Genomic DNA, 15,904 nt, shown 5'->3' with positions numbered 1-15,904 from the left:
TCATAGGTATGCATGTATGGAGGAAAACATACTATACTATATACAGGGTTAGGTACTGTCCTCAGTTTCAGGCATCCACTGGGGGTTTTGGAATAAATCCCCCAAGGATAAGCGGGGACAGCTGTACTTAATGTACAGTGATCAACCAAGTTATTCAGCCCCCTGGTCCGACCACTCTACAGCTAAGTATATAACCATGCAGCTTTTTAAAACCACAGAGAACGTTCATCATATTATTTCATTTGAGTCTCACTCTGTGGTTGGCAGTTACTATTATTATTTTCGTTTCCTGACCAATTAAAATACTGAGTTCATGAGAGCTGAGCAGTTCAAGTACTTAGCTAGTACAGTGGTATTCCAAGATGAAAACTGTAATCTTTTATCTTGGTCCAGCATTCATTCACAACCCTACCTCTACTACACAGTACATACACTATTTTAAAAAGAAAGGAAAAAGTATAACTCATTTTAGAACAAGTTCCTTAAAAAGGTTTTTATTAATCAGGATTTTAAAACTTCAGAGATAGTGCATTCACCTATTCAGAAATCCCCCAAGGTGCCTTAAGGCTAAGGTTTAAGTGTAGCAGGTTAAAAAGTCATACAGGCCGAAGCATTTCTAATTCTATTTAGATACCTTCACTGAAGAGCATCACCTGGTGCCTGAATGTCACTAACAATAATCACTAACAAATTTTTAACTTTCCTAATTTCAGCTGCTTAGACCCTCATTTTTGCTGCTTGCCTAAAGTCTATAAAGTCTTCATGCAATGCAAACCAAATTTCTTCAAAATGGGCTGTTCAACAAAAGCACAAACCAATAAAGACACTTGACTCTAGAGACTCCGTTTAGGCATCAGTACCTACTCGAGCATAAGCCCTAGGCAACTGCGTATCAGTTTATTTGTCAAAATGAGAATCCAATATCTGTCCCCACAGTCATATTACAAAGAAGATGACATTTTTTATATGATGGTGACAGATTATTTAAATAGAGATCATCTCCTAGAAGTTCAGCAAGCTCTCTACCTTTTCAAAATCTGAATACCTCAAACTCACAGGATCAACTTAAAGATGCCATTGTTGAACAAATAAGAAAAATGAAACATAGATTAAATAAACTGGCTAAAATCATATCCATAACAAACACACCTTATATTCAACCATTTTTAATCCAGGAATTTAGACAGCTTATCTGTAATACATTTAAATGAACTACAGTCTTATTACCCTAAGTGTGGTCAGTAAATTTGCAGCATCTGCTGTACCTGGGAATAACAGTAATGAAAATCTGCATTCTTTTTGAGACAGACTGTCACCAGGCTGGAATGCAGTGGCGCAATCTTGGCTCACTGCAACCTCTGCCCTCTGGGTTCAAGTGATTCCCCTGACTCGGCCTCCTAAGTAGCTGGGACTACAGGGGTGTGCCACCATGCCCGGCTAATTTTTTTGTGTTTTAGTAGAGACGAGGTTTCACCATGTTGACCCGGATGGTGTCAATCTCCTGACCTCATGATCCACCTGCTTCGGCCTCCCAAAGTACTGGGATTATAGGCATGAGCCACCGCACCCGGCCAAAATCTTCATTTTTAACAAGTCCATATGTGTTAATAGATCTATTAATAGAAACATATACATATAGATAGGTAGAAAGAGAGCCAGCAAGAAGCCATCTCAGCATCCCTTTAGGGAGATGCTTCTAGCTCCAAAAAACTGGGAATTTGAATTTGAACTGCACTTAAAAAGATTTTTAGAGAGTCAATTGTCCATATGAAAGCAGGGAGGCAAGTTATCAGAGGGCTGGGTCTAAAACCTCTTGCCAGTCACAGGCATCCTCAACATCATGCCAGGAGTGTACTGAAAAGTGGCCACTAATAATTCCCTCCTGGAAATAGCACATTATTTATCCTGATGACATACAAGAGTTTTTGAAATACTGATTTCATCCTCTGTTCAATATGAAACAAAAGCCAAAAAACATCACCATTTATAAAAGAAAAAAGTAAATTTAAATATAGAGGTGAAAGGATGCAATCTTAATGTGGTCATTTTAATTGGGTATTTCAAATAGATATTCATGGTACACTCTAGTTGATTTCAAGCTGCACACTGGTGTCTTTAAAAGATTTTTATGAAATCTCAAATTCATTTTCTTGGTTAAATCAGTATGTATCCCTGTAAGAGTGGTTTAATGTATAAAACTTAGTTTCTTTAATATAAATCTGTGACGTAATTCAGTACCATATTTTTTTTTTCTTTCAATAGAATAACAAGAATAACCTTCCAATTTTAAATGAAGTTTACCAAACAAATTCAGGTATACTGGTTTTTCCTATCAGCTAAAAATAATTGCCTCCCTCTAAAGGGCCTATTTCTGCAAATAAAAATGTCTTTTTGCCTGCTTAAACTTCTTCATCATTTGAGAACTTTTCTTCTGTGAATTTCTAGTTGGAAAATTTTGCTTTGTCAAAATGAGATCTTTTCCATTTCTTGGGAGAACAGTCGTGTAGTTAATTATTTGGGACAGGAGAGAGGAACTTGTTCTAAAGGAAATATACTTGAAAACACATTTGAACTCAACTATTCTACCTGAGACATTTTAGAATTGGAGGCAGCAGGCTTAGTTTCTTAAAGCTGAAGATAGGAAGACAGAAGTAGCCAAAAACCAATTTACAAAACCATGAGAAATGTTCCAGAGGAACCACTATAGGCTAATTGCAGCTGCCAGCCCTACCTTGAGAACCCCTTCTTTGGAATGGTTCTGTAATGACAAGTGTCCTCCCCAAACAGAAAAGTAGTCAAGCCTACGAATGTAATCTCTATAGCCACTACCTAAAGCACCCCCCGCAGAGGACACAATTTTCAGGGATGTCACTTTTACATGCACTGACAACCAGTAAGTCCTTGTTCCCTCTGGAGCAGCCTTACTCTAGAGTTTATTGACTCACACTTAATCCAAGAGACACAACTAACAGAAAAGAAAATGGGGTAGACATGTTTTCATTGTGGAACAAATTGGAAATTAACAAAAACAAGATGTTTACTTTTCACAAAGTATTTTGACTTATCTGCCTCTCTCAATACTTTTATAATTTTGGGTTTACAACAGAAGCTCAATAACAATATGCTTTATAACAACGACCGTAACACAGATCTATGACCTAACAGGTTAATGTAAAAACAAAAAAAGCAAGACAATAGTTTGCAGCCTTTCAGTGTCTTTATAGAATACATATAAGCAACCAAAAAAAGAAAACAAAATTTCATAAGACACAGCTGTAAAACTTCTATGAGCCTTATTCATCTTAAAAACTTACTATGTAAGAAATAAACTTGTGAACTGAACTTCAAATTAATAACTAAAGAATTCCAAGTATGCAGGGTTATATGGACTGCCATTCTTCCCACCGGATTTTTAAACAATGTTGAAACACGGCTGTTTGAAATACTTCAGTACCATCATTTAACACTGTTCAACATGTCAAGAGCCATATTGCGCCCCAGTGGCCACTCTTCAGCAAATAACACATCCTTTGAAGTTAAAATACTTCTAAATGATGTCAAGTGAGAATTCCTAGGCTAGTACAGTCAAAATGTTCTACTTCTAAGGAAATCAATAATCTCTGGAATCACAATTAGGAAAAAGGCACTTTCATTATAAAAAGTCATGAATTTTTCAGTTTCAAATCTCAATCAATTCCATTACCACAAGGCAATGTTTTCATACAGTTCCCTAATTAAAGAAACTATGATCACATGGCTATAGTGAACCTGTTTTCTTTTCTTTTTTTTTTTTTTTTAACTTAAACCTCCTGTGGAATAACTATACTTTTATCACAAATTTCACAAAAATGAAGATTAATCATCAAATACAAAGACCTCACAGAAACATTTTATTTGACAATACCTAGCACACAGCTGCTATTCCAAGGGCAATAATGTGTGTTTCATTACAGAAATCATGTAATTTAGCCAGTCATCTTGACTGTAACTACATGCTGTGCCACACTTCAAACCATGTCTCACTGCAATATCACAAAATGCCCCAGCAAAGAAATCAAGAAACAAAAGCTTTTATCGAATCATCATAAGCAAATAGCATCTCCTCTGCCAAATACTAAGGTACTTCTAAAACGGATACAATGGCACTGCCCTCAAGAAACATGGTACAGGAATAACCTTCAAAGAGAGCAAATATATGTTTAATTTCATTTAATTCCACAATAAAATGGAATCTAAATGCAGAGTTCATATTTTCAATTCTCACATTTTTTCCATATAATTTTTTTAGACATGAATAAATCAAAACCTCTCTATCTCATCTTTAAAACAATTATCTCTAGTTTTTCAAATTAACAGAACTTATGAAATGTCCTTAAATAAACTACTCTAAAAAATGATATCGGCCGGGCGCAGTGGCTCAAGCCTGTAATCCCAGCACTTTGGGAGTCCGAGACGGGCGGATCACGAGGTCAGGAGATCGAGACCATCCTGGCTAACCCGGTGAAACCCCATCTCTACTAAAAAATACAAAAAAAAACTAGCCGGGCGAGGTGACGGGCGCCTGTAGTCCCAGCTACTCGGGAGGCTGAGGCAAGAGAATGGCGTAAACCCGGGAGGTGGAGCTTGCAGTGAGCTGAGATCCAGCCACTGCACTCCAGCCTGGGCGACAGAGCCAGACTCCCTCAAAAAAAAAAAAAAAAAAAAAAAAAATCAACTTTTAAAGTGGAATCTTGAAAACAATCATTTCAGTCTTCCCACCTTTTTCGAAATTCTCTGGTTTACACAGATAGGTTTACTTGTTTCCCATTAACCTGTATAAAAAAAAAGTCAAAGTTGTAAACCCAAAAAACCAATCCCAAAATGCTTCTAAAAGACTTAAGCAAATATTTACACCTTTTTTTTTTCTTTGAGATGGAGTTTCACTCTCATTGACCAGGCTGGAGTACAGTGGCGTGATCTTGGCTTGCTGCAACCTCCACCTTCCAGTTTCAAGAGATTCTCCTGCCTCAGCCTCCTGAGTAGCGGGGATGACAGGCACCTGCCACCACACCTGGCTAATTTTTGTATTTTTAGTAGAGACAAAGTTTCACCATGTTGGCCAGGCTGGTCTTGAACTCCTGAACTCGGGATCCATCTGCCTCAGCCTCCCAAAGTGCTGGGATTACAGGTGTGAGCCACCGTGCCCGGCCACACTTTTAATTCTAGAAACCTTGAGTATCAAAAAAACTGACAAATGTAATTGGAAAGGTAAACAGAGAGGAGAAAAAGAGAGGAAATGAGACAGAAATTTGGAAGAGCTGCATCTTTTTGGAATTAACTGCCTTGAATATATGGCTAAAAACCTCCGAGGCAAAAATCTTTAATCCCTATTGACAAGTTGAGGCAAATCTAGTCAACTCAAAGAGTTTAGACATCCAAGAAAAACAACTGACCTGAACAAGTAGGAAAGAGACATTTGGAAGCATTCCAAAGCTTCCGCATGTATGAATAAAGCACCAGTAAGTACAGACTCAAAATAAGGCCAGGCCAAAGTACCAATCATGAATCTTAGGAGTGACTGTTTTGGAAAAGAAGCTAACAGAGTCCCAGTGAAAGTTTTTAAATATAAGTATCAATAAAAATAAACATGAGTAAAAAAATTAAAAGGTAACAATAAAGTGATAAATTCAACTGCAATTCCACCTGTCAAAGGTCAACTTATCAGCATTTGTATAGATCTAGCATCAGACTCCCAGACTCAAACCCTTTGCAGTACCTGCTAAAGTACAGGTAAGAAAGCACAATGTTTTGTGGGATGCTTGCTAACAACGTAAGCAGTGCTGTAGTTGTACTATGTACTACATATACAAAGAAGCCCATATCTAGTAATATTAATAATTTGTCAATTATTGAATGTAAGTTTATTCCTCAAATGCACATACAAATCATATCTTCAAAGAAACCATTTAGTACTGTATGTAATTACACCAGCAACTATCCAAAATATTATGCCTTTTTCACTCAATGAAAAACAGAAGGTATGCAGTCCTGCTGAAATATCCCTCCACTTTTTTTAAAAAATTGAGCTCCTAAATGAGGACAGCTATTTATAGAGGAGAGGTCTTCACATTCAATAACCCACTGTTCCTTTCCTTGGAGGCTGCCACACTTGTCACTTCTGTGAAGTCATTAAAATAAGTATCCAAAGCTCATACAATACTCTGCTCTTAAGAGAGAACCGGAAAGGTTAACAGATGAAAGTTACTGTTAAAAGCACTTTAGATGAGTATGATAAAGTTATAAGAATGTAGGTTTGTCAGCCACAGATTTTTCAAAGTGCCTTAAGGGTAAACTTCATCCTTTCCTAGTATTACCAAGGTGCCTGCTTTACAGACAATGCACCTTTAGCCTATGAAAAACAGTTGTACCACCAGAGGCATTTTTTTTAAAAAGTGCTTTTAGTGTGCTGAGCAGCAACAAAATGATTAGAAAGACAAACTATGCTCCTAACACATGCTGGAATGCAAAAGGTTGCTATTTCAAAATTATAGCAGAAGAGAATTCAGTATTAACCATAGGGGCACTAACTGCAGATGACAAAACAACAGCCCATAGAGTCACCAATGTAAATGTAATAATCGTGCATGTATGTGTGTGTATGTGTGTGTATGAAAACAACTAAGAAACAGATGGCAATTTTCCCTGTGGCATTTGCACATGTCCATTCAATGCCTGTATGTGGGTCAATTACTATGATAAACATCACGTGACAGGCTCAATGGAGGTAAAGCGGTTCACACTGACTTCACCTAATTTTAACTTACTGATGAGATATACTTATTCAAAAGAGCAAAATGAACTTTTTCCAAATAGGTCTGTTTAAACAATCCAAACATAGCTAGAAAATAAAACGCCACCTAAAATAATTTATAAACTCTATCTTGTATTCCAGTGAAAACTGGGAAGGAAACTGAAGAGTAAGACCATACTTCTGTATACAGTGGCTTCTTCTAATAATAACTTGATAAGACAACCATTGAGACAAAGAGAGCTTCTCCCTTACTTAATTATATAGTAATTCTTTCTAAACATGCTTTTTACTAAATACCAGGTCTGCCTTCAGTAGTTACACATACTGGAATCTTAAGATAACAACCTCAGATTGGTCAAAGACAAGTCTCTTAGAGAGAACTTCTTAAAGATAAGTTAACAGAGTGATTATTTCACGAGGGATTCCTATCATACCAGGTCAAAAAACCCAAACTAACAACAATATTAAAGGATCAAGCAGAAATAATAGTTGAGTATCTTTAGAAAGAACGCAGGTTTTTAAAAAATGTTAATATGCCTTAAATTCCATTCCTTCATTTTAAATACTATTAATCAAAATCATTATAAAGAAAAATTTAACTAATGTGTTTATAAAAACTGAGATTTCCACTTATACCCAAATGAAAAGCTAACTAGGAGTGAATTATGAAGAGCCTGATATAGTTTTAACTCCATAGTAGAAACTTCTGCTGTATAGTTGTTTCTCCAAGTTTCTAAGAATTACTGCACAGTGGAATAGCTAAGAGACCTACAGGTAACATTAATGATTCTGGTTGGGTTTAACGAATGCAAAATGTCCAATAAGAAAATAAATTTTCAGAGGAGTCACAAATATATTTTCTACTTCCAAACCTGCAAAGTGTCTTTCTTTGCAAACTAATAAATTATTTTACTCATATGAGAATTTAAAGCATGTAAAAGCTGCATTATCTTATTTGCTTGTCTATGTATAAAAAGGGCATGTCACCAATTAGAAGATATGTGCTAAGTGAAACAGACTTCTAAAATTTAGAACAGTTATGGTTTGTTTACCTTTGTCTGCTTTGAAGTAAACTGACTCCTCCTATCTCCATAAGAAACTCTAACAGTATTATTAAAAAGGATAAGAAAAAAATGATGCCATGTCATCCTCAACAAATGCGTAAGAAACCAAAGAATTTTGGGTCAGCAAGTTTTACCACTGACCTAAACACCAAATTTCTCCAGAAAATAAGAAAAAATCCTTTAAAGAATTACATACAACATAACTTAAAATTTGGCAAAGACTGCATATTTTTAATTTCAATTTTCCTCTAACCACAACTTAAGACTCAATACTAGATTGAAAGCAAGGGGAGGGAGGATGAAGCTGAAACCACATACCCTTTTTCATCATATACTGTGAATTCTTCTCTTCCACTGTTTGTTTCATCACATCAGAGGCATATTCTTAAATTTAGCACAGAAGCACTTGTAAAATATTAAATTTTACCATAGAGAAATTGATTGTGCTATAAGAAAGTTTCATGTTACCATTTAATTTCAACCAAGCTACATCAAACATGGAAAGAAATTATATATAGTTTATAAAGTAAATGATCACTATATTTATAAGAAATGGTAACTTTGAGAAATAACACAGCAATAATGATTTAGTTAAGCAAGTCAGGAATAACAGCCATCTCCCTTAAGCGCTTCTCCCTTCACTTCCGGCACTGGCCTCTCCTTACAGGACTGTATTTCACAAAAGTTCCTGGGGGGCAGCAGAATCCACAGGTCTAGTTTATGCAATGTTTTAAACATGAATCTTTGCATCTGAAATGGAGTAGTGGAAATAAACAAATTATCATCATCCTACAGTTTATACTTGGCTCCCCAGCTCTCCTCCCCCTTCACACACCAGTGAGTTACAGTAGTTAGACAGAAAATATGTCAGAAAAGAAACAATTTATAGTGTAACTTTGCAATGAATCATTTGAACAGCAAATAAGTTCAGTGCTCCTATTTATGTGTCTCATAATTTCTAGGATACATAAAACCTAAGTTTGCTACTCTTAAGATTTCACATTCTAAGAATATGTGATGGCATATGCAGTTATGCTAAGAAATCAGTGTAAAATACACTTTTCAAATTGTAGCAAAGTATAATTCACACTTATAGGACCTCAACATTATATCAATATATACTATCTAGACGTCATATTGAGCATGCTATCAATAAAATGATATGGGCAAATAATCATACTAAATTCACCTATGTAGCTACAAGATAGAAGTCATGAATTTTAACACTCCATTAGACCTATTGCATCTGAAAAACTTACACCATTAAAGCACAACTAATTTATCATCACACTCACACCATTCTTCCAAGTTACAAAGTCCAGTGCTAACACTTCTGATGACTCAAGAGCACAGAACAATTATACCTACAGAAAAAAATGCATATCCAAATTTAGCTTTAATTTTTAAAGAATGGTTACTTCTGATATGTACTTTCTTAAGGATTAGACAGCAATTATCAAGGGCATACAATAGGAATATTTGATTTATCACAGTGTTCTACAACAGGTTACAGTATTATAGTAAGTTTCTTTTTTTTAAATAAGCTCTGTATTCTCGGTTTAAAAGCTTCCTATCCAAACCGCCCCCAACAGAGCCAGTAACTGCCCACACTGACCTAAGCTGGTTTTAGTAAAAAGTCACCCATCTTTGGAAACAAGGGCTTTTTCCACGAATATGCTAGAAATAGCAGGTGCACCATTACACAAAATTGGAGAGAACAGAAATTTACCTCACTCCTACAGACCATTTCTCAGAGCATGCTGTGTAGTTGCTAAAATCAGTATGCTGCATAAAAGTTAAGAAAAAATGTATGTCTAACAGTGGCTCCCTATCAACTAGCCTCTGATAGGCACTACATAAAATGCATTAAGACGGGTCTGCTGGATGTTCTAGCAGCTATTATCAGGTGATTTCTTAACAGAGATGTGAAGATGCTTTTAGCAGGAGAACGGGCACAGCAGAGAATACAGAGTGTGGCTAATTACGACCAGAAGAAGATTCTGCCTTCACCTCCCCTCACTGTCAACCACTTTCCTTAAGAGTTCACTCACTGCCTCGCCCTAACCCTGGGGATCCATTCACTTTCCACAGCCCAGAGAGGCTGCTGAAAAGCTGTCAAAGTAAATCTGTGCTCACTTTTTGGATGGTTTAATTTCAATGGAGCATGAAACACCCCAGGACGGTTAATAAGTTTAGCCAGGCGTGCTGTTATCCCTAATATATTTTAATTATGCATCTGTTTTAATTGTAATCAGATTAAGGCACCGGAAGGACACAAATTGGAATTTTCCCTAATGGATATAGGGGCTTTTCATCACTTTCTAAACACAAATAACGTTTAAAAGATAGGTAGAGACACCAAAATAATGGTGACATTTTCCCGAAATCGATGCAGTATCTTTGACAACACAGTTCAGGTCTCATTAGCCACCCAAACTAACCTAAGTGCAGAAGACAACTTCAGTCTCTAGGGGCGTCTTCTTCTCCAATTAGTACAAAAGAACCACTAACATCTAATGTACAACTCCCAAACAGAAATGAAAGTCGACGCTTTTATAAAGTGCTGCCCAATGGATTGGTGAAGGAGGCTAGGGAGGTGGGAGACACCATCAGCAGCACTATTACGGCTCAAAGTAAAAGTCTGTACACGTTAAAAGGTAAAGTTAAAGCAAAGAACGATCTCTCTTTTCACAATTTTGGCAACTATCAAATGTGTGTTTTAACTTCGGGAAATAAAAGTGTCCCATCAAAAAAGAGAAACGGAACAGGGAGGATCTATCAGGGATCGAGGAGCGGCTTCCTCCCAATCCAGACGTAAAATCACTTAATGTGCTTTTTTTGCATCAAGGAATACCTAAGACGTTTTAATTTAATACGCTCATTAAACAGTTTCCCAAATTGCCGGGATTTCCGCTAAGAAACTCAAGCGTCTGCCAACAGCCGAGAAGCAAGGGCGAGAACCTGCTGCAAACTAGGAGCGGAAACTCCCTCGGCCCGCCCAGCGCGCTCACGTCCCGGGTGTTTGATTTAGGTGTTAATGTTTACGTGTTGCCTAAACCATCAGGTGCTGAACTAATTCCTCCAAGACGCACTTCGAGCCTTAAAGCGGGAAGCTTCAGAGCCACCGCGGAGTATGCCCCTGCAGCCCGTCGCCCCTTCCTCTCGGCCCCTTACCTGTCATCATAGCAGAAATCCGCACTCAGGGTGTTGAGATACAAGGCGAGCCCCAGAGCGCTGCTCACCAACTCTGCAATCATCTCTCCACCGCCTTCCCTCCGGCTCGGCTCCCAGCGCGAGGGCAGCAGCGGCAACAAAAAACAGAAGCATCAATCCCCACCTTCCGCCGCCTTCTCCTCCCAGCTTCACTTTTCCGTCGCTTCCCCACCCTCCTTCCCTCGGGTCCTTCCAATCCACGACTCCTCTCCTCCTCCTCGCGCCCGGCTCCGCAGCTCCTGCGTCCTCCCCGGGTGCGGACTCACACCACACTCCCCATGCCCGGCGCCCGCAAGCGGCGAGCGGTGTTTGGGCTCCGCGTCCCCCGGCGGAAGCGCAGGGCTGGTCTTTCGCGCGGGTCGCGGTTCCCACCCTAACCCATGGCAGTTTGGGGCGTCCTAGGTGAGGAGTGGGACTCGGAGGAGGTGGAAGGGTGCGGGATGGGGGCAGAGGGACCGGACCGAGCCGGGCTCTGGGACCAGCTGGAGGAAGAGAGAGAAAGAGGAGCGGGTGGGAGGGACAAGGCGAACCGCCTCCCTTCGCCGCCTCCCGGGTGCACTGCTCCGGTGTCGCTCGGGCGGACTCCGGCCGCCAAGGCGGCTGCTGCACATTCACTATTTATTAGCTCCCTCCCGGCCCCAGCCCCAGCTCCCTTCTCCAATGAAGTGAGAAGCGGTGGCTGGAGACTCCAGAAGCTCCCGCGTGGGGTTCTCGACGCGGCCCCCCGCGCCTGCGTGACCAACCCTCCATCCCGGCTTGGCCCAGCCCCTTTCTCCACCCAGATCCTCCCGGAAGGCTCCTCCCACCCTGCCCCTCGGGCTGGAGGCTCCACCCACACTCCCTAGCCTGGAGGCTCCTCCTACCAGCCTCCCGCCCTCTTGTTTCTTTCACCTTCGATTTCACTCTGGAAAGCCCCCGGGACCCAAGGGCGAAGGCTGGAAGACAGCCCAAAGGAGTAGCTACAGTGCGCCTTGGGAGGGGAAGACGGGAGAAAGGAGGCCGAGGAGGAGGTGGTCGCTCGCCCCGCTGCTGCCTGGCAGCGCCTGGCACGACTGAATCTCAGCCACAGCGCTGTGTGTGCCAAGAGCTGCCAGGCTTAAGTCCGGTCAGCTGGAGCGACTTCTGAGACCGGGAGAGGAAGAACAGGTTTGGCGACTGCTGCAGCTTCGGTTGTCACAAACACACGGGCGATCTCTCACGCACACAGTGTGTGAGACTAAATGGGGCGGGAGCAGGTAGTATTGGAGAGCTTGGAGGCAACTTAGGAAGGAGAGATTTCAGCTCTTAGCCCACGGTTGGCCCCAATGTCAATGGAAAGACCTGTAGGGAGAGAAATGTTCCCTCCTTCAGTAGGGTTAAAAAGAAAGGACCCCAAAAAGGGAAAGAAAGACACACACACACTCACACATCCCGCAGCAACTGCCCGGGGACCCCTTCGTGGTTTCAGGGGGACTGTAGGGTTGACCCTGAGAACACAGGAGAGAAACCTCTAGTGCAAGGCGGTACGGTACTATGCTTAAATCTGGTAAGGCGGGAAGCTGATGCCCTTTCCTTTCCGCTCGGAGGCAGGACTGGATGGAAAACATCCAACATCATGAAATATGGTGTAGAATGGTCTGTGTAGAACAAGCTCTGGGTACTAAAGTTGCAAGACCAAAGAGGACCCAGGGCTGCCTGACACGCCTCCTCCCGGCTGGTCGCCTTTCTGGCCTGGCGAGTGGCTCCGGTGGACCGCGATGAACACTACTGCAGCGCCCCCTGCTGCATCGTAACCACAAGGTGTGGAAGAGAGGTCTGTTTTCCATGCGGGCCGACTGGTTCCAACCAAGAGCAGCACCTAACCCAGCAAACTCTCCGAAACTGTGGCAAGAAATTGAGCCCCCTGGGTGTTTAGCAACGGCCTGAAAACAAAATGCCGTGGTTTGGGTATCTGTAGACCAAAGCTACATATTTCCCTGATTTCACAAGGAAATCTGAGAAATCTGTATTGGATACACACAGATAAAATGATGAGTATTTATTAATATTATGCTGTCCACAGTAGCACATTTTTTTGTGCCCTGGACAAATATATGTAAACAAAAATAAAAGGAATTATATCTTTACAGGTAGGAACTGATCTTTTACCCTTTTCCCCCATAACCTTTGCTCACTTGAGAATTTTGAAAATCATATCAGTTAGTCCATCATGATGCTCTGTGTCTCTCCAATGCACTTACATGCTGAGATATATATAGTATACATAAAATATGTATATGGCGTCCTAGAACACTGAAGAAAGGACACATACTGTGAAATCAGATGTTTAAGTTTGAGTACATACTCTGCTATTACTATTCGGGCAATCTTTGGCCAGTCACTCAACCTCTTTGTGACCCTGTTTTCTAATCTACAAAATAGTGATAATAATAGTACTTATGAGTACTGTTATTATGAGTATTAAAGTAGTTAACATATGTAAAACACCTAAAAGGGACCAGGAAAATGCAATTGAAGTGTTAGCTAGTATATCGTTATTACTATGCTTTCTAGCTTCCTCATTTCATTTCACTTGTTAACAAAAACCTGGACGCTTACCTCCAAAACACATCCGACCACATCTTTACTACTTGAGTCCACCCAGCTACCCTCATCTCCTGCATGGACAAATGCAGTAGCCCTCTAAGTGTTCCCTATACCTCTACCCCTGCAATGCCTCCCTTCCCCAATTTTAACTTTAGGTAGAAGTTTCCTTTGAAAACCTATACATTCCCAATTTTTAAATGTTCCACAACTTCCTGTTGTATTTTTAAATGTCCAACAACTTCCTGTTGTACAGCTAATAAAACTAATTCTTACCATGACCAGCCAAGCCTTCATTTAGCCCAGACTACCCCTCCTGCTTCACGTTGTGTTCATATGTGTACAACATAGACATCTTCTCAGGAATTAACCATTTTCTCTTCCTCCTGCATGAGGTGCTTCTCCTCAAACCTTCTCTAGCTCCTTTTCACCATTCAGGTCTTAGCTCAAATGCCATAACCTCAGAAATAAAGTAGGCTCTCCCCCATCAATCTCTATCCAACTACCATGTATTCATTTCTTCATAGTATGTATTAGTATCTGGAAGCACCACTGAATGGAAGCTCCACGAGGTCAGGGATCCTGTCAGTCTTGTTTTCCACATAAAACCCAGAGCCTATAACATCTGGACAAGAAGAAGAAACTTTAAAAAGATTGTTAATAAATGAACAAAATAAATGTGCTTAGGAGAAACTATGTAACAGCTGAAAAATCCACAAATTTTCATCGCTGATTTATTGTTTGTTGTTAGTGTTAAAGATCATGAAGTATTAACCAAGGAGAGAAGAAGGGAGCAGGTTCACAATTTTTCAGAATGCATCAAGTCTGCAGGATTACCCGTCATGGGGAGTCACATGAACAGCTCTCTTCAGTTATCAAGAGGACTCAAAGATGTAAAAATCTTAGAGAGCTTTGGGTTCCATATGCTAAAAGCTTAGAAGCCTTTTCCAGAGCTGTGTTCATTTTTAAGGCTCCAATAGTTTTATTTTAATTTTAATTTTAATTTTTTTTTTTTTTTATTTGAGATAGAATCTCGCTCTGTCGCCCAGGCTGGAGTGCAGTGGCCCGATCTTGGCTCACTGCAACCTCTGCCTCCCAGGCTCAAGCAATTCTCCTGCCTCAGCATCCCCAGTGGCTGGGATTGTAGGTTTGTGCCACCAAGTCTGACTAATTTTTGTATTTTTAATAGAAATGGGGTTTCACCATGTTGCCCACGCTGGTCTTGAACTCCTGACCTCAAGTGATCCACTTGCCTTGACCTCCAAAGTGCTGGGATTACAGCTATGAGCCACCATGCCCAGCCATGGCTTCAATAGTTTTAAATAAATTTTATACACTCCTCCATCTCCTTTTCTCCTCTCCCCACCTCCCAATACCTCTGAATTGGAAGTCTAGATGACGGAGAGATGTGCTGTAAAGTGGCACATCTTGCCTTCCCTGATAAATAGAAGGCTGAAAACCCAGCTGTGTTTGAGAAATCCAGTTGCTTTTTAACAAATTTTTCTATTATAATTTAATGTAGGTTTCAATATCCTTCCAGAGCATTAAGCCATGGTCTCTTTCAGATTGCTCTCCAAGGACTGAGAAGCAGCCAATTCCTGCATTTTCTACCTTCCTGGAACAACTTTAGGAGGAAAATCAGATTAAAGATGTCATCACTATTGTTGGAGATCATTTAAAATCTGGGGACATAGCTTTTTAGTTTATCAAGGTGTACTTATTCAATGTGAGATTGCAGCATCAGTTCTGAATATGTGTATGTTCTATTTAAAGCTACTGTTGCTCTCCACAGATGAAGGAAATTAGGATGGCTGGCTTGAATTTTCTACCTTAGACACAATACTGGCCAAAAACGCGCTAAGCCCTTATTTTCCTGAAGTAGGTTCCACACATCTGCTACCTCACCACTTCCTCAATGAATTCCTTTTTATAGTAGCCCCGACCTACCCTGCATTTGTTCTGCAGTCCCAGTCCTTTGTTGTATAATTCATACCTTTGCAGTGCCAGTTCCTCAGGGTAAAGATTTCCTTATTTGCCTAAGACATTTTTAGTTTATTGTGCAATACTATCTTCCCTTTGGGTGTTGCATAAATATTAACTAAAAATCCACATCTGGTCCTGGTCGTCATTTCTATTTGTCCTAATATAACTTCTCTTTGAACAATTCATTTGGAAAGCGTGCCAAGGGTGAAATGTGGCACGTCAATTCTCTTGCTGCACAGAACGCTTCTTAAAGTGCCTACAGATTTGGTTATTTATGAGCAGGAGATTTGCG

At 40.2% G+C, this 15,904-nt stretch overlaps 1 protein-coding gene across 2 annotated transcripts in view; it reads right to left on the bottom strand.

Moving 5' to 3' along the window:
- TMTC2 (transmembrane and tetratricopeptide repeat containing 2) overlaps positions 1 to 11,799 on the bottom strand; it is a 460,161-nt gene extending 448,362 nt beyond the window's left edge. For both annotated transcript variants that reach the window (XM_011934133.1, XM_011934134.1), the window contains exon 1: positions 11,029 to 11,799. In XM_011934133.1, the coding sequence (XP_011789523.1) occupies positions 11,029 to 11,111 (83 nt within the window). In that variant the 5' untranslated portion in view covers positions 11,112 to 11,799. The remainder of the gene's footprint in view (positions 1 to 11,028) is intronic.
- Positions 11,800 to 15,904: the final 4,105 nt, after the last annotated feature.

Source organism: Colobus angolensis, unplaced genomic scaffold (genome assembly GCF_000951035.1).
Source record: "Colobus angolensis palliatus isolate OR3802 unplaced genomic scaffold, Cang.pa_1.0 Scaffold131, whole genome shotgun sequence".
NCBI classification, from domain to species: domain Eukaryota; kingdom Metazoa; phylum Chordata; class Mammalia; order Primates; family Cercopithecidae; genus Colobus; species Colobus angolensis.
The sequence above is the reverse complement of the archived record's forward strand: the minus strand, read 5'-3'. Positions and strand labels throughout refer to the sequence as shown.